The sequence below is a fragment of the Anguilla rostrata genome, chromosome 7, assembly GCF_018555375.3.
Source record: "Anguilla rostrata isolate EN2019 chromosome 7, ASM1855537v3, whole genome shotgun sequence".
NCBI classification, from domain to species: Eukaryota; Metazoa; Chordata; class Actinopteri; order Anguilliformes; family Anguillidae; genus Anguilla; species Anguilla rostrata.
Genome location: NC_057939.1, coordinates 5,018,354 through 5,037,999, shown reverse-complemented (window position 1 = coordinate 5,037,999; position 19,646 = coordinate 5,018,354). Strand labels below are relative to the sequence as shown.

The following is a 19,646-nucleotide window of genomic DNA, read 5'->3' as shown; positions in this document are numbered from 1 at the left end:
CACCAGTACCGTCTCCCAGCCTGCCACGGGCTTCGTTAGCCCCCTCTCCCTGACTTCGGCCCCCGAAACGCAGAGCGGGCGCACGGCGGCCGTCTAAGCGAAACAAAAACGGTCGGTTATGCCCCCCCACCCCTCCCCCCCGCTCTCTCGCACCCACCGCCACCTCCGCCATCCGCGCCCGAGGTGCCCATCTCCCGCGTCTCCCTGTGATCCCATCTCACGTCGATTCGCTCCGCCCTTCCGCTCGGTCCAGCGGTAGTATTATTATTACCGCCAGATAAACCAGATCAGAGCTCGAGGGAAGGCCTCTTCGGGAAATAACATGTACGTTTCATTGCGTTGTTTTCTTCGAGAAGGACGATAGGCGGAATTCACTGGAATTTCTAACCGCCTTACTTGCTAGCAAATGGGTCATGCGATACATATATAAGCGTATGAATAATAATTCATGCTTAGAAAGGAATTTCATTGGTGAAAGGAGATCCGAGTTATTAAAATTGTTCCAGCCTTATGGTGAACATAAAGATTTGTGCTGGAGGTTTTATGTGGCCTGGTGACATATTACATCCCCCTTGCCTGACCGGGGGGATGAAGAAGGCTTGTTTTATGTCGCCAGACGTAAATGTCAAATTTAATCCTCTCTGTTATGACTCAAGAGTCGCTGCATGTTTCCAGGAGCAGGGGTGTGACTGCAGATGCAGCCCATATGTAGATATAATCAGTAACAAGTCAATATGCCCAGAGCGACCTTCTTCTTTTTCCCCACCAGCAACGCAATTCTGTTGAAAACTCATAAGATTACTTATTTTAAATTCATGCAAACTGATTTTTTATTTATTTATTTTTGCAAAAGCTCTATTATAAATGCACACAGCTTTTTTTTTGCCTGTGCGCATTTCACAGTTTTTTTTTTTGCCCTCTCTCTTTTTCTCTCTCTCTCTTTTCCTTCGCCGCGGTGTGATGGATTAATCTGGAAACGTTGGCGCTGAAGACAAGTGAGAGGGTGTTAATTAACAGTGACGGGGCTGGAGGGAGCGAGAGGGAGGATGAGGAGGGTGAGGAGGAGGAGGAGGCTGTGGCCACGCCCCCCCTCAGAGCCTCGGCGCAGCGCCGCGGGACTTCCTGTTTCATCGCCGTCGTCTAGCGCCCTCTGACTGGCATCCGTCCAGTACGTGGCTCTCGTTAAAAAGCCGGCTCGCCGGGGCTGGTTAAATATGGACCTGTTTGATGAAGCCTTAAAGAATCTTTTATTTTATTTTTTTTACGAGTCCTCTCCTCCGCGTAATGTTCTCAGCGAGAGAAGACATTTTAACGGTCGCGTCTCCGTCTTGTTTCTCAAACATTATATTCTGGCTGTGAAGTCGAGTGCTATGGGAATTATAGCGTGCTAAATTTGCCCGTACAGTCTACGGGGCAGAAGGCCTTAAATATATTTTTTCGTCCACAGTGAGCTGTACAGTAGTTGTTAATTTTGTGGACGGTGATTTAAAGCGGTGGGCAGTTTATGCAGTAGGTCCGAACTTCACCAAATACCAGGCTTACAAGCTTTTGTGTTGTTTACCATTTGCAGCAGTCCTGCTTGGTTAACTGGCGGGTCATTGATTCCTGCTACTTGTGTGGGTTTTCTGTGGAACCCGTACTGCTGTTTCTGTGGTAACTGTATCCTTGACAGCAAATCAGAACTCCAGGCTTATCACGGAGATTCCCCACAAGAGAACTCAGCATAAATTACCTGGCTCGAGGATAAAGCTGGTGTGTTCAGATCTGGGATTTAAACCTATGACTTTCTGGTCCAGCAGAGCATACACTTGCTGTATACAGTACATCATCACACAGTCCTTCAAAGAACAGATTGTTGTACGGTACACGTGTAAAGGAAACATAAATATTAATCAGTCATTTTGATAGTAAGAACTTATTATACACAAGTAGTTTTGATTTCTAATTGGACGTTGGGATGAAAGCTTATTATTTTTTCATCACTGTATTTTTGACATGAGCTGTGACATGAATCAGTTGGACGTATGTAAGCACACAAAGCCAAAGGCCTTGCAAGGTGAAGAAATAAATTCCAAACAAAGAGTTTCACCCTGGTTTTATTCTCTCCAATAAACCCAACATTTCAGTCAGTTCTGCTAGAGGGCATCGCCAGGCCGCTGTTTTCTCTCCTGTCAACCTTCTAAATCTGAAATAAGTCTACTGTTGTGAAAGAAAAGGAGAGGGTTGTATGGTAGAGATGCAGCCTGATCTTCAACTGGAATTTTAGTATCTGCTGAAGTGTGTGTGAGGCGCTTTTAAAGCTCCAGTATTTTAGTAATGATCCTGTCAAATACGGGCTTCCTGTGGGACAGTAGTGCGCTGTCCAAACCGATGAAAGGAATATCGGCTCACAAAAGAGCCCCAGAACAAAGGAGGTTGTTAGTTTGGGCGGCAGTGTAGTATAATGGGTGAGGAGCTGGTCTTGCAACCAAAAGGTCACAGGTTCGATTCCCATGTAGAGCACTGCCGTTGTACCCTTGAGCAAGGTACTTAACCTGCATTGCTTCAGTGTATATCCAGCTGTATAAATAGATTCAATGTAAATGCTATGAGAAGACATTGTGTAAGGATAAGAGCATCTGTTGAATGCCTGTAATGTATTGTAATGTAGTTCAGGAACTACTTGATAAAAGGAAGTTCAGCTCACAGAAGGCCCCAGAACGAGGGCGATCGTTAGTTCAGGAACGCAACGGCATGCGTGGTATTCCCCGCCCCAGCGACATTGTGGCCCCTCCGGCGCTCTTTTGCAGAACGGGACCGTAACATGGCGACCGTCGGGCTCTCCCGCCACCGGTTGCTCGCTCGCCCGCTCGCTCGCCGTGGAACCTCGCGTCCGGTTCTCTCCGGGTCTCGCCGCCTTGTCGCCGCGGCGATGACACAAAGGGACCGCATCACGGGACGGCGTGGCGAAAGAGGCGTCGCTCCGATTTCACGTGAGCGGAACGATTGCGCGGGCTTTTTACCCAGAGAGCATTGCTAAAGAAAACCCTGTTCCCCCCCACCTCCCCCCCCCAGGAATGACTTACAGCTCCACCCCCCCCCCCCCCCCACTGTGTAAATGGTTACAATCACGTAAAGACAAATTGAGCAACCGCCTTCAGAACTAAAATTAGAGGCGATATAAATATCTGTCGATTGGGATTACAAATAAAATACTGTGCCAAGAGCAGTAGGAGGAAAACAGAGATCAGATCAGAGTCTTAAAATTAGGAACGGAACCGTATGTCGTGTCCCGTCGGCATGTTAGGACAAGGGATCATAATTCAGATTGTCATTCTGTTTTCACCAGTGGAGAGGGTAATGGGAAAAATATGATCGCAGCTGCTACAGTAGCGGCTGCAAACTTTTCCTTAACTCTGAAATCCTGGAGTTACACGTTATTCATGAAAAAGCATGTTATTGTAATATTATGGGCTGAATCAGTCCTCATCAGTTTGACTGTTGTGTCTCAAGAGATGATATCTTATCATGAAACCAGGTCTCAATGCTGATTTAAAAAAAACATTTTGTACATTATTTAAAGAATAAAAGTACGTTAAAAAAAAAGAAACTAATGTCAAAAGTGTTCTGAGCTAATCTTCATGATATTCCCTATGTAATTATATTCATCTTGAAAGCATTAGCTGAATAAAAGAAGTATTTTCCATTATTCCTGGCATACTTACTGAAAGGTGCAACAGTGTCCTGTGCAACCGTAGAATGTTAAGTGCATGAGTTACCCTTTTTAAAGGTGTAATCTTTTAGCTCTTCCAAAGTTTGTGTCTCACAAATCTACCGTGACAAGTATTATCATTAGTATTATGTCTTGAAAAAGAAGAGGCCACTCTTTAATTCTCTTAACTCCCTGGCTCAAATAGCAGAATGTTCCTTGATTGATTTAATGAAGTCAGTTGATTAAAGGCATGGTTTGGAACAAGGGAAGACTTGTAATCGTGCTAACGTGCTAAGCTCACGAAGCTGCTTCCCCATGCCAGCCCGACAGTCCCAGCAAATCCTGGTGTTATGTTACCACATGTAAAAGACATGATAGTTTAACGTTATGGACTGAATCAAGGCCTTGTCAGTTTGATTGTTGTGAGGTGTCTCAATAGGAGATATCTTATCATGAAACCAGATCTCAATATACATTTTTTTTTAAAGAAACTAATGTTCAACCTATAGTCCATTGGTTCTCTGTTCTGTTCCAGGAGATCTACCATCCTGTAGGTTTTCACTGCAACCCTAAGAAAGCATGCCTCATACAACCAGATGTTTTTGAGTTGCTAAATAATAGAACTGGGTGTGTCAAATTAGTGTTGAAATGAAACCCTGCAGGATGGTAGATCTCCAGGAACATGGTGGGGAATCGCTGCTCTAGGCCTTTCCTGTGACCCTTGAATATGATCAGCCCCCATGATCCATACACAATTAGCCAGCTGACATGAGATGAACTCTGATGTGGAGTTGGGGGGGAAAAAATCAATACACGCATAAAGGAAGCATTCTGCCCTTGAAGAGGCCCTAGGTCATGTGCTGTCTCCTGTCTCCTAAAATATGGAGCAAATAAATTGTGTTTATACTGTACGTTTATCATCCATTATTACAAATCGCGGAAAAAACAATTTTAAAAAAATGAATATAGGCACACAAGAACAGCTTATCGGTTATATGCAGCCAAAATCTCAGATCTCGTGAATGATTTGGAGTATTAAATGATTCAGATCAGAAGTTGGCATTCAATCCCCACACAGAAGCAAAACCCCCCGTAGGGCAGGAATGCACTTGAATGCCCCGTCCCGGTGAGAAATGAGGTCATTCATATTTCATACGATTTAACATGCTCCTATTGGCTAGTCGCTGGTCGTCAATAGCTTCCATGGCACTTGCCAGTTGGCTGACCTTTTTGATTGCTTCAGGTCATTTGACTCATTATATTTTATTTTGCCAATGTTTATGGAAATCCAAAATGATTTTTTTTTTTTTTTTTTAAACAAGGCAAGCATTTATAGGAAATGACTATCGGGTCATGGGTCCGCACTGCTTCGCTGGTTTGTGGTCTCGTCCAATCGCGTGCGGGTTGTAATGGGATTAATTCCTAATGGCTCGTGATGGCGGCGGCGGCGGCGGGGGCTGCGAGCTTCATTCCGCTGAGTGCAGACCCCACCAGCCCCAGTGCCCACCCCTGCCGCACAGCTGTCCGGGGCGATCCTCTTTAATGCCCCTGCGCGCAGGTCACGGCTCTCGCACGCGAAAGCCTTTATTTATTTATTTATTTCTTTATTTCTTTATTTTTTTATTTTCATTCCGCGCTGGACGTTTCGCTCTCTGAGAAGCAGGTTGGGATTAATTTGTATGGTTGGCTTTGGTGCCGGCTGACAGTACCTGGCAGAGGCTCGTATTTATTGGCGATGACAGCATGCAAGCGACTGCCCTGCTGTCCTGCCAGCAACTGGAACACGGCGAGGAACAGGAAACAGGAAGTGCAGAAACATCGCTGAGACGCTTCCCACTGACGGCCAGTTTAAGAGCAGCCCTATAGATCTGGTGGTCTGCAGTGACTGGAGTTTGTCTCTTTGCTGATTGATGTGCGAATCAACTGATTTTTCTCAATGACAGAAGAGCTTCAGTACATATCCAGCTGTATACATGGATGCAATGTAAATGCTATGTAAAAAAGTGTGTGAGTCCCTCTGGGTAAGAGTGTCCCCTAAATGCCTGTAATGTAATGTACTGTACTGTAATTCTGAGCTGTACTGTAATCCTGACCTGGTCCTCCTCTGCCTCCTCCCTCCTGCAGGAGTTTGCCGCCCTCACCAAGGAGCTGAATGCCTGCAGGGAGCAGCTGCTGGAGAAGGAGGAGGAGATCTCCGAGCTGAAGGCAGAGAGGAACAACACCAGGGTGAGTGCAGGGAGTGTCCATCAGAGCAGAGAGTGTCCATCACAGCAGGGAGTGTCCATCAGTGCAGAGAGTGTTCATCAGTGCTGAGAGTGTCCATCACAGCAGGGAGTGTCCATCAGAGCAGAGAGTGTTCATCAGAGCAGAGAGTGTTCATCAGTGTAGAGAGTGTCCATCAGTGCAGAGAGTGTTCATCAGTGCAGAGAGTGTCCATCACAGCAGGGAGTGTCCATCAGTGCAGAGAGTGTCAGTGTTCATCACTCTCTATCTCTAACAAGTTTTCAAATATCAGTGCCTGACCTCAGTCTCATTGGCCAGTACAGATGATGTCCCTTTTTCTGAAAGCTACCTTTTTGGATTGCAATGACTTTGGATTTTCATCATTGTGGCAGTTGTCACTAGCATTTTACTAGCAACTAGAGTTTTTTAAAAACGTTTTTCTGCATAAATGATCTGCACTGAATGAAAAAGTGAAGTTATCTGTGGGTGTGGTTATGAAAAGTTTGGTAATTTAATGCAATTTTTTTAAAAAGGCAGTCAAGGAAGTTTGAAATTAAAAAAAAATGTATTATTCATTTTATAACATTTTGAAAAGTTGGCTCACAGTTTTCAAACATAAACAATGAAAATACAGTCTTACAAAATACAACTTTACTTTTGCAGCTTAATGCAATGTTCAACTGTAGCTAATGACAGAAATACAGTATTGTTGGAGTGCATATATTAGCCCACCTGTCTGTGTTCGGTACTCAAGGGAAAGATCCTCTCTGTCAGATCCTCAGATATCTTATGTTTGGTCAATTATCCTGAAGAGCAGCACTTTCCCATTTTCTCTCTGACGGCATTTATAGTGTTCACTGCACTATACCTCCCAACACATTGCTTTTTAAAGTTATTCTGAAAATGATCATATAAAAAAAAACTGCAGTGTTTCCCTTGAGTATTTTACTTTTTAAAAAATGGTTGGTGTGTTTTAATACAAAATTTAACTGAAGACTTGAAGACTAGACTGAAGGCTATGCATAATGTAGGCTAGGGGAATTTGAAAGTACAGTTCTGTATTTTCAAATTTGAGAGTAACATCTTAAATGCTAACAATAGCCATTTCATTTGTCAATCCATTGTAAGGACAATGAATTGACATCTAAACATACTGACCCCATTCCTCAATCCCCTGTAAACCGGTCACAAGATGCATGCTTGTATTTTACATCTCCTAAGACAATGGATCCAAAGCATTTCTTTCCTTTATCTCTTTGAGCACTTCAGCTCTGCATGTCTTCTGCATCTGTGAGTCATCCTTTGCATAACTGTGCCTGTTTTTAGACCGTTTCTTCATAATTGAATGAATTGGATATGGTTGATATATTGATGTAAATTAATGCCTTGCTATTGGATGAAAAGGCGTGCTTTCAGCTGAAGTGGTCGATGAAGAAAGGAAGAGAGAGAGATGTAGGCAGCTGGGGAGAGCAGGACGGGGGAGGGGGGTGTGGGGGGGAGGGGGGGACGCTTGTTATCCTGACAGACTGACAGGCTGGCGTGAGACCCGGGTAGCAGCCACACTGGCTAATTGAACTGTAACCTGTAAGCTGTCGTCTCCGGCTGCTGACAGGTGTCTTCGCCCGCTCAAGGGCAAACAGGACGTCCCGTCGGCTCCTCTCCCCCGATTGATCGATTGATCGGTCGCATCGATTTTGGGTGGCGCTACTCTCAGTAACAGTGTTGGGGATCGCCTTCACGATGTGCCAAAAACAAGCGAAAGGGAAGTGACTGCACAAAGTGACATGTAAAGTGACAAAATAATTGCAATTGTGACATCACAGGTCACCGGGCACCCTCAGGGAATTCCAATGTCAAGTTTCACTCCAAGCTACTGGTGTTGAGGGAGGTAGGTGGTTTACCAGGATGTACAGTGTTTTGACCAATCAGAGTACAACAGAAACACCTGAAGCTCCCTAAATTTGTATTTGGGACATTGAACTCCAATCTCTTAAACTCTTCCCTTATTTCCTTTTAGCAAACCTGCTGGGAAATGTGTTTTAATTAATCATCTCCATTTTAAATTGAGCTGGAACTGCTTTAAGGCCCAGCTACAGCCAATTGTAGTCAATTTTAATACCCAGTGATGTCAATTCTGCGATATTATTGTATCATTTTTGTCATTTTAATAAGATAATGTGAGTTGTGATTAAGGGAATCATTGCCGACATTGATCATGATGTGATGCTGAGACATGAGGGCTATAAACAGGACAGGAAGGCTCATACGGGCTTGTCTCTGTGGCTCAGTTATGCTGGTGATATGGAGGCTGCGGTGAGAGCTGAACTCAGCCACTCAGCAGAGAGGGAGTCATGCGGCACATTATCCCGCTTCTTCAGTATGAGGCGGTGCCTGAGAGGGACTGTTTTAGCTTAGCTTGCACAGTAAACGCCCTCTTTAGGGCAGCCGTGGGAAAACCGGCTGACAGAAGGAGTAAAGGGCCAGGTTAGTGTCCTGCCAGCACCCCCCCGCCGTGCTGCGAGGAACATCAAACTGAATTTGAAATTAGATCAAACCAAAGCAAAAAAGTTTCGTCAACTGTCATTACTGACACGATCATGTCAGTTATTCCATGAAAACGATTCTTCATTGGTACAACCCACCACCTCCAGTCATGGTACTGAGAGTGCATGCAAAGCAGTTTTTTTATTGAGGGTTTTTACTGAATTGCATATGCCCTTCAACAGTCTGTGCATTTGATTGGATCTGGTCTTTTGTGTTCGTGGGATCTTTTCACAGGTTATGTAATTTAACAATCAAAGCACGATCAGGAAGTTGCTTTACTTGTAAAGTGTATCTAAAATAATCATGCGTTCCACCCATCATTTTACCTGTAAATCTGAGGCACCTGCTGTATGACTGACTACTGACCAGTGAAGCTCACCATTTTGTGGCGCGTCCCTCCTCCAGTTGCTGCTGGAGCATTTGGAGTGCCTTGTGTCCCGGCACGAGCGGTCGCTCCGCATGACCGTGGTCAAGAGGCAGGCCCAGTCGCCTTCGGGCGTCTCCAGCGAGGTCGAGGTGCTCAAAGCGCTCAAGTCCCTGTTCGAGCACCACAAGGCTCTGGACGAGAAGGTAAGATACCCCTCCCCCAAAAAAGCTTTTTTTTAAAAGACTTTCGGACCATAACAACCTGTCAGTTTCAGTTCTCCGGTGACTTGGAATCCAGCCGACTCTTTAACTGCCGACAGTTGGGTTGAATTGATTTCCGGTGTTTAAGTCGCTTGCTGAGACGGACACACAGGAGGCCCTCAACGTGTCTGGCTGTGGCCTGCGGTTCTTGAGTCTCTCATTGTGCTGTGTCTCCTGATGCTCCAGTTTTACAGGGTCTGAGGGCAGTGCCTCCTTTCCCATTGTCCCGGGCCATGCCCAGCTTCCCCGAGGATCCCGGAGGCTGAGTTGATTAACGGCGCGAAATCCTACCGTACCATCACTCACCGCGGAATCCATTTTGCCGGCTCCGCTGCTGAATTCGAGCGAACCCCCCCCCCGCCCCCCCATCCTCCCCACCCCCCCGTCATTTATAACGTCTCCGCTGCCGCCGGCGGCGGGAGGAATAAACCGGTTTTGATTCATCGGCGGTTTCCCCCCGGTGCGCTTTCCCCGCCTCCCGCGGAAAACCCGCCGCCCGGTAATTCCGTCTTCGCCCCAGTCTTCTCCCGCAGAGGCTGCTGGGTAATACTTTCGGTGTGACTGGTACGGGGTGCCGGCTGGGAAGGACCTTACGGTGCCGAGGGGTGGAGAGACACCCAGTAACTGAGAGGAAAGAGGAAGTGCCTCTCTGTCGGAAAATGGCTGAGGGAACCTCGGCTGAGGCAAACCCAACCCAAATGTCTTAGCCAATGAGTGCGATTACCTTGAGTGTAGACTGGTAGCCTATGAATAGCGGGTTTGGGCCTGGACTGTATCTTAAACCACTATAATTGGAGGTCAAGACACAAATGGCTTCACCCTGCCAGGAGTAGGGTGGGTTTAAATCAATCAGGAGTCCCGATGTAACCAGGGCCAGACGGCTACAGGCCAGACGGCGACTGGCTTTCGTTTTGTATCAGAAAGAACTGTGCCACCCCATTCAGATAGGCAGGCAAAGGAGTGGACACACTTGAGCTGTAGCTTTATCTGGGTGAAGCGAATGTGGGAAATATTTGTTCAAAAAAGAGCTTGAGGGGGTAGGCAGTCATCATGTAAAATAAAAACGATAAAACCCAAAGCCCTGTGCTGGAGAGAGACCCAACATCAGAGGAAGGAGGTTGAGGAAAGAGCAGCGTTGGTCTTATTTAGTATTACTCTGTCTACAGTCTATCTATCCCATGAGCCAAAGAAGCAGGCATAACTTCCCTCACAAATACTCTCATTGAGAGTGGCTTACTGTACGTAGCCTTTGTTTGACACGTCATCCTTTCCCACAACGGGATATTTGCTTTTTAAACTTTATTAAGGGATGGACCTTGCCCAAGGGTAAATCCACAGCCTCGTTTAGAGAACTCGAACCCATAGCCTTCTGGTGGTCCGTACTCTTCCCAGTCACCTGGACCCATAACTGATATAGTACAGGATTGCGTAACTTGTCCTTTCTGCTGGTTGCAGGTGAGGGAAAGGCTGAGGGTGTCGTTGGAGAGGGTTACGGCCTTGGAGGAGGAGCTGACTGCGGCCAATCAGGAGGTAAGACGTCACCCTTTCTCCTTTCCTTGTCTGGACTGACTCCTCCCACGAGGGTGGAATTCTGTGCCCTACCCTCAGGCATCCCCATGTGATGAGTCCAGTGGCAGGTGCCATTGAGGTGTCACATGGTTTGGGCATGGTCTTTACTACAAGGTGGCACATGCTTCTTCTTCTCCATTGCAGTGTCAAATGAATGCTGAAATGAAAAAGGAAGCTCCGCTCTGATAATGTTTTTTTTGCTGGAACTTCTAGAATGTTCTGGAACCTTCTGGCCCGGAGCTCCGGTAGGGCTGTTAGCGTAGCTGTTTAATCCCTCCCTACAGCCGCGTGCCGTAAACAGTGGATGCTCGCGCTCCGGCTGAATGTCCCCCCGGGGGGGCGAGCGCTCCACCGCAGCCCAATGAGAACTCCCCCACCCCCCCCCCCCACCCCCCACTGCGGGGGCAAGCAAATCATCTTAATGTTCCTGCTCCCCCCGCCCTGTCCTGCGCGCGTTAGCCCCTGTGCCTGCGCAGTAATAAAGGCGTGTGATCAAAGGGTGGGTGCGGGGGGGGGAGGGGGTGGGGTGGAGGCCGGGGGTGGGGGAGGGGGGGAAGGGATCATCCGTAGAGGGGGCAGGGCATAGTGGTGGTAGGATGAAGAGCAGGACGGTGGGGGGAGGGGATAGAACGCTCACGGACAGCGTGAGTAAGCGCTATTCCTCACTGCAAGCTCTACACGCGGCCTCCCCTGGACCAATCACGGCAAAGCAGCGTCCGTCAATGCTTAACAAACACTTAACATTCCTGCTTAGATTGAATCTGAGAGTCTGCTTAGATTTCAGAATGATTAGATTTCCCCTCTGCAACTCAATAATAATAATAATAATAATAATAATAATTGCTCAATGCTGGAACCTCCACTGCAGTCTAGTCACACAGACGGGAGACAGAAGTGTGTCATGCCCTGACACGGTTCAGCTTTTGACACCAGAGCGTGGGGCCCATCCAGGCTCTAACACAGCCCCTTAACAGGAGGCTCCTCCCAGCAGACCCTGCCTGATGGCCCTCTGGACTCTGACGGATGAAGTTGCTGATCTCTCACAGACAGACGTTTGCTTTGGAATGCCCCTAATCAACGCCGTCGCAGCTGCCGCACGTCTCGAGGCTGTCATAAACAGGAAGTGATGCGTGCGCGGGTTACCGCGGCTACGGCTGCCCTGCTCGCTCACGATCGCTGTCAGGCGGGTCCCCCGCCCGCCCTTCAGCGCGGAGACAGGTGCGAGATTGAGTGAAGAGGTGTGAACGGGGAATGATCGTTACCTGGCAACAGTCGCCACGGGTGACTGGGGATTTGAAATGTCCAGGTTTCGGGAGGGTCTGAGGAGAGGGTCCGTCTCTCTGGCTGATATTTTGGCAGATGGCTAATTGATTCTGGATCGGCTGTCTGCAGGAACTGTTTCCTCCAGCCAGCGAGGTGTTTGGACTTCAGTCATATTATTTTTTTCTGTTATGGTATTTCTTTACTGAGCCATCCGACGATAGTTTAATAACTAATGCGGGCTCACGTCTGTTTATGGATCATTCTCCTCATCTAATTTCAGGTGTACTACACCTTCTGCCACGCAGTTTGTTTTCTGTTGAAATGAAAATAGCTCCAGAAACAATGCTTCATGGTTGCATGGGTTCAGCCACAGGCTGTGCTTTATGTGAACCCTGCTTATATAATGTAATAGAGGCAGGGCTGTATATTCGCAGGGGAGTAGAGGACTGAGAGAAGCCCATAAAGGGCCCGTGGGCCTGGGTTTCTGTCTTTAATCCACTAGCAGGCTTTTGAGGCCTACAGGTTCACCATGGGAGTGATCCATCCCAAATGAGTTCCATTCCAATAAAGGTGCTCTAATAACAAAGGGAAGCGTTTGCTCCGTGATGCACTAGTATATTGATCATAGCTCGCAATGTCGTAAAAACGACGTATATCTTGGAAATTAAGGTCTAAGGGCATCGTTGCTGTTCTGCATAGAAAAATGAAACCACCAGATTAGAATTTTTCTGGATTCATATGAATTTTTTTGTCAGTGTTCCCATCAGGCAAAATGGGATTTGTTAATCTTTCACTACACCTAAAACATAGGATGGCTCAATTTCTGATTTGAAAGCCTTGTATGGGTTATATTTGTCCTGCAAAGCCTTTTTAATCAAGGTGTTTTTGTTGTTGTGAACAGCAAGACATTATTTTAATCTAACTAGCCACTCAAAGTTTGTAAAACCACCATAAATAATACTGATGTACGCCTGCACTGGAAGGGGACAGTTTTCATCATCGATTAATAAATAAATACAGCAATCTATATCACTAACAATGGGCAGGTTTTATGAATAATGCAGTATTTAATATCCTGCTGCTGGATGACAATGATTATATTTCACACGCAAAAGAGAAGAGTCTTATCACCTCCATCATTTAACGAAAACGATACCCTAAGTCCTTTTGTGATCACACCCTTGGCATATTCCTGGTCCTATGCTGATTAGTGTTATTTGCGGCTATGCTATTTTGATTTTGGAGATTTTTTTACTCCCTCTGTTTAAAGCCTGTTACGTGAACAGCTTGTTAGGATATCTTCCGTGAGTTTCAGGGGTATATTTAGGCCTTTTAGGGAGTGACTCACTAATGTTTCATTAGAGGACAATAGAAACCAATAAAATTAACCATGTAAGAAAATGCACCTCAAAACGTGAGCGCCAGCTGCATATTACGTATCAATTTGTGTTGTTGCAGTACATGTGTTGTTTGTTTTAATCCCCAACTTTTATTGCAATATGACGCTTTATAGAACAAGTCCACGTACTCTCTGTTGTACAGCATGTACATCTAAGATGTGAATAGTTATGGGCCTCCGATGTGCTTGCTCTTTTTTCCGCGGTAAGGCAGGGTTGTGCTTTTCTGAAGTTCGGATTTTACATGAATTTAAATGGAAGATGTTATCATTCATTCCTATTGCACCTGTCACCACATCAGGGTAGGCGTTCACAAACGTATGAAGGAGCACAGCACACAAGCAAAGGCCGTGGCCTAGGATCCGGTGCTTCTTCCGGACGGCTATAATTGGTCTGACACCGACGACCTGGGGAGAAGGGCGACGCGAACGTCGGCCAGCGCTGTTAATCGCGCGCCGTCGGAGAGAAACTTAATTGCTGTTATCGTTCCCAGCCCACGGAAACACAATCAAGCAGATTACGACTGTTTGTCAAACACTCCAGCTGAAGGAGAGGTATGAGGTTCGCTGAGCAAAATAATTACGATAATCTATTTTTTGCGGCGATACACGACTTCGCTCGCAACAACGTGAGTGCCAGCAGCAGCTATAATTAACCGTCATCGTGTCAGTTACTGATGGTGGAAATAATTGCTCATCCTGCACCTTTATGCTTTGTGCTTGTCAGCCTCAAGTAAATACTAGTTCTTGCTCCGTGAACCTGTGTAATGTGCTTTTACAATTAAATAGTGAACCTCAGGCACAACATTTTTGTTTAATAAATATATTTCCTTGGTAATAAAACCTGGTTAATGAAATTATGTTTGAAGCAAGTTTCTTTGAGGCTAGCTGTTTTTGACGTTGTGCCTTTTGACTTTGTGCGAGGGATACACTTTAAAAAATAAAAAGTCAATCTCAAGTGTTTTAGTCTTATATTTAGGCTTAAAAGGGTCTGTCTTAACAAGTCTTGTAAATTCTAGTCTTAAAGTCTAGTCTTAAAATCTTTTTTTTTCCTCTCAAGTACAAAATATTTGCTTTTTTTAAGTTACTTTTTGCTTGACGAGTGAAATTGTCTTACCCCGTTGGCAAATCTTGAAATGAGTCAAACAGTTTGACATAAGATTGACTTATTTTTTGGTTTCTGAAGTGTGAGATTTGGCGGGTTTTCCGCGCGGTTTCTGCAGATCGTAGCGCTGCGAGAGCAGAATGCGCACATCCAGAGGAAGGTGGCGTCGGGGGAGGGGGCCGAGGACCTGCTGGAGAGCACGGACGCCGGGCAGAAGGTTCATGGCAAGGTGGGAAAACACGCTTCCACTCTGCACGTTCTCCCTCTCTTTTCCCTCTCTTCCATCTCTTTCCTCTCTTCTCTTCTCCCTCTCCTCTGTTTTCACACGGGGGCTTCCAATATTATATTTAAGGTAGTAAACTAATACTGTGAACTGTATTTGCACTGCTCAACCTACAAACTGCTTGCTCCTGGTAAGTGTTGTGGGGAGGGGTGGTCTGAGGCCTATCCCAGCATGCAGTGGGTGAGAGGCAGGAATACAGCCTGGACATCGAGCCATCGCAGGGCCCACACACCATTCAGTCACACGTCCGAGGGCAATTTAGCCTCTCCAAATTAACCGAAGCTGCCTGTCTTTGGACCGTGGGAGGAAACCGGAGTACCCGGAGGAAACCCACGCGGACTCGGGGGAGACACGCCGACTCCCCCTCGGCTGGGATTCAAACTCGCAGCCTCCTCGCTGTGAGGCGATACGCGCTGCAGAACTGTGCCACCTGTGTTTGCACAGGGACTCTGTGATGTACCTAGCTAATGATCTCCTCATGTAGAAGGGGCACGCAAAATAATACAAATGTGGAGGACCTCGGTTCCTCATGTGGAATGCGGTGCGGTAAAAATTTGGTAAAATTTGCTTTGCGTACCCGAGCAAAGACACGCTGTTGATTTTCAAATAAGCCACCTGACAAACCAATATATCCACCACAGATTAATACAGCTTCCAGCACTCTGTCTTTCTCAAGGGAGAGAGGGAGAGTGAGGCAGCAAGCAAATGACGCACCTCTGTTTCCTGTAGAAGAAAAGAGCACAGAAATGTGGTTTTCCACCGTCTTCAAACGCGGTACTGGCGTTCGGGACAGAGAAGGAGGACCCTGCGGAGTCGAAAAGCCATCGGCGCGGGCCTTCCACCAAGGCCGGCGCCGTTTGCTTCCTGCATTTGAAATGAATCGGTTATTTTTTCTCTCTCGGATGAAACAGGCTTCAGTTTTGAGCACCGTCGGCAGCGGAGCCTGCCTGGGATTGGCCGGTAGCCGAATCGTGGCGGGTCATATGCGAGCGAGGGGAACGGGGGCGTGCGGGGTACGCGGGCGGGGCAGCGTGTCTTCGCGTAACCCCAGGGCTCTGAATCACTCACTGTCAGCCCGTGGATTTATGATGTAGCGGCGCGGGGGGGTGGGGTTCTGAGGTCCCGTCTGACATTGAGATTTCCATGAAGATGGGCGAGCTCTCTGCTGCTTGCGAATGCAGGGATAATGAACTGCCGGGTTCGTTTTTAAAGCAGAAAGATGGTCACTGTCTATAGTAAGTGATAAGAGAATAAGCAGGTCCTAGTCTTCAGAAAATAACAATAGGTAGTCCCCCCCCCCCCCCCACACACACACAGTTCCCAGGGAATTGTTTTTGTGCCCCCCAGTGCCACTCGAGCACAGGCTGGCAGAATCCTGCACCACAGGCTGCCACTCTTGCTCGGTTCTGTTCACCAGTTCTGGTCATTTTTAATGACAGGCGTGAGTTACCACAGGAAACTTTTAAAAAAATTTTGTCGTCGTCAGCAAGATCGTGCGGCCCGTGAGCAGCCCTGTGTCCCCGGGGGAAAGAAGCGAATTGTACCTTTTTGACTTTTTTCGCATTTTTGCAAGAGTGTTCAGTCACACTCCGGTGGAAATGCCCTTGTCTGTTAAATACAAAAAAAAAACTAGGTCATATTCCAACGGCAGTTTTAAGCGGTAAATGCATATGTCCAGCTCTCACATCCGGAAAGTTCCTTTTTCAGGCGCACTGTAAAATATGTCCATGAATTTGTCTCTGAAAAGTCTGTAAAATTGCAAAGGTGTGAAATTGTAAACAGCTGAAATGTAAATAGTTCTATTATTTGTAGTGAAACAGCTAACATTTGTAAGTTATACAGCCTGCTGCTATATTGTATGCTGAACATACTGTTGGCGTTATTTATAATGGTAAAGTTCTGGAAACCCAGCTGCCAGTATTTTACCATGAAATTTAAATGGGCGAGTTGATTCAAGATCTTGGGAAGAAATTTTGATTCTTTTGATTCAGTAAATCCTGAATGCATATTGGGGGGGAAAGCAGGTTTGAAAGTTACCTTTTAGATTTCAGGAGCGGGGTACCCACACTCCTCTGCTTCCCCTCTACGCCAGATACGTGCGGTGTGTCTGAACGTTTCTCCTCTGGCCCCACCCCCCCACCCCGGTCTTGCCATGAGCAGCGCCTGTCGAACGGCTCCATGGAGTCGGCCAAGGAGGCGAGCCAGGTGGTGGAGCTGCAGGAGCTGCTGGAGAAGCAGAACTACGAGCTGGCCCAGATGAAGGAGCGCATGTCCTCCCTGTCCTCCCGCGTGTCCGAGGTGGAGCAGGAGCTGGAGACCGCCCGCAAGGACCTCATCAAGTCCGAGGAGATGAACAACAAGTACCAGCGGGACATCAAGGAGGTGGGTGCGTCAGGGCGGAATGCAGCCAGGAGCGCGTGCACGTGCAGGTGTGTGCGTAGACACATGAACAAATACACACATACACACCCATACACACACACGCATGCACACACACACACACACACACACACGCACACAGGCATGCACACGCATACACAGCCATACACACGCACGCACGCACACAGGCATGCACACACATAAACACCCATACACACGCACACATGCTCACACACACACACACACACGTGTACAGACGCACACTCATACACACACACTCACACACACACACACAGACACACATGCGTACAGACGCACACACATGCACACACACACACATATGCATGTGTACACACATGCACACACACACACAATGTCATGCACGGTCTCTCATACACACACACACACGTAAGCAAATAGATTTATATACATATATGTGCACACGTTGATACGTGCATGCATGCAGCATACACTACGCTGCGATCTGTCTGTAGCTATAGAGCGAGAGCATGTCTATGGCCATCAGTCTGCTTGAATGGTATGTGGTGACCATGGAGACTCCCCGGGTTTGCAATCACTCTACCCCCCCCCCCCACCTCCATGACTGCTGGAGATTACACCCATTACCTCCCGTCCTCTTGTAATGGTAATTGCTCATATACATATGCGCTCCAGTGCTCCTTAATGCAGGTAATGCCACTGCAGACGTGTGCCGAGCGCAGATCGCACACAGAGAGCACTTCAGAGGCGGCATTAATTCAGGAACCTCTCCCCCGGGGGAAAGGGCTGGTAATAGAGGCCGCACGCTTAGCGGCTCTCTCCGTAAGACGCGGTCGTCCCTTTTCTGTCGGCTGAGCGTGAGCTGACCCCGGGTTCAGAACCGCTTTTCATCACTGGTGATCGCGGCAGCTTTGCTGATTTGCGCTGATTAGGTGAGGGTGTTGAGTATATCACCTGCGCCATCATGTATTTCCTTACCTATCACATATGATGTGCTGTGCTGTGTATGTATGCCAGCAATATATAGACCAGTAAGACCAAGCGGTAACAATATATAGACCAGTAAGACCTAGCGGTCTTATATGAAGTCAGTTTAAAATGGCTGACAAACCACACTCTGTGTATGTATGTATGTATGTATGTATGTATTCATGCATGTGTTCCTACATGTCACATGCATGCCTGTGTGCATTTGTAAATGTTCATATGTACAATTTAGCACACATACACACGTGTGTATCGGCATGTAAATGTATGTATGTGTGGGTGTGTGTGCGTACGCGCGTCCATGGTAACGCGTTTGCCTGCAGGCCATGTGTCAGAAGGAGGACATGGAGGAGCGCATCGTCACCCTGGAGAAGCGCTACCTGAGCGCTCAGCGGGAGTCCACCTCCCTGCACGACATCAGCGACAAGCTGGAGACCGAGCTGGTCAACAAGGAGGCCTTCCTCAGACAGGTCAGTCCTGAGGGCCCAAGTCACAGGCCTGAGGGCCCAAGTCACAGGCCTGAGGGCCTGAGTCGTGGTCCTGAGGGCCCAAGTACCTTAACGTAAGAGAACATATCAACCCACAAGAAATTGATACAAATTCTGGTTAAAATACTTAATGTGGCCTTTAAAATTCTCACAGGGTCCCTGTTATTGGTTTGGTGTGAATTGACTGCCAGGCCTAACTGCCTCAAATAAAGGGGCGACATAGCTCAGGAGGTAAGACCGATTGTCTGGCAGTCGGAGGGTTGCCGGTTCAAACCCCGCCCTGGGCGTGTCCTTGTGTCCTTGAGCAAGACACCTAACCCCTAACCCCTAACTGCTCTGGTGAATGAGAGGCATCAATTGTAAAGCAGGGCCCCCACTGTTCAGTTAGCAATGACACGTCCCTAACCGAGTCATACCAAAACACCAAATACACAATATACCGTTATGTTTATTTATTTATTTATTTAGTATTTTTTTAAATAAAAAAGGACTTTCTTTGTATTCTCTAATTTCAATCTTCATCCCGATCCGGAAACGTCTGGTCGTGTTGCTTGTCAGCCCGTCCGATTGCTTCAGCGCGCTATCCGCCCCCCCCCCCCCCGTCAATTTGAGTGAGCACGGACTGGCGAGGGACAGCCGCCGTTTCCTGTCAGCGTGCGGTCATGCGCTAATGCTCACTGACTCCCGCTAAGTCGGACATGTCGCTCAGGAGGGGCTTATATATTTATTTATTTCTGCTTTTTTAAATTTCATTCCCTTCTCTCTTTGAATTTCATTTTCTGTATTCTCATTTATTTATATTTCTCTTGCCCTTCAAGTGGCTCCTGCAATCAGGCATTCGTTTTGCTGAGATTGTGCGCATTTTTTTTAAAGAGCTTATAACTACTTGATAAACCAGTTGCAAAAGCACCTTCAAGAACACACCACCGAAACTCATCTCTGCTCTTAATAAATGTGCTGAACATATTGCCCTGACATTTGCAAAGTCATCTTGACATCTGCTGTTGTACCCGTTTTTTTTTGCTGCCTGGTAATTATTTAATGTTATTCTGAGGTACCTGTGTGGGTGGATAGTTGGTCTCCTGAATGTC

At 47.1% G+C, this 19,646-nt stretch overlaps 1 protein-coding gene across 1 annotated transcript in view; it reads left to right on the top strand.

Moving 5' to 3' along the window:
• ppfia2 (PTPRF interacting protein alpha 2) overlaps positions 1–19,646 on the top strand; it is a 158,972-nt gene that overhangs the window by 102,211 nt on the left and 37,115 nt on the right. The window contains exons 3-8 of the mRNA XM_064342029.1: positions 5,816–5,917; positions 8,864–9,028; positions 10,541–10,615; positions 14,537–14,647; positions 16,862–17,083; positions 18,391–18,537. Coding sequence (XP_064198099.1) covers positions 5,816–5,917; positions 8,864–9,028; positions 10,541–10,615; positions 14,537–14,647; positions 16,862–17,083; positions 18,391–18,537 — 822 coding nt within the window. The remainder of the gene's footprint in view (positions 1–5,815; positions 5,918–8,863; positions 9,029–10,540; positions 10,616–14,536; positions 14,648–16,861; positions 17,084–18,390; positions 18,538–19,646) is intronic.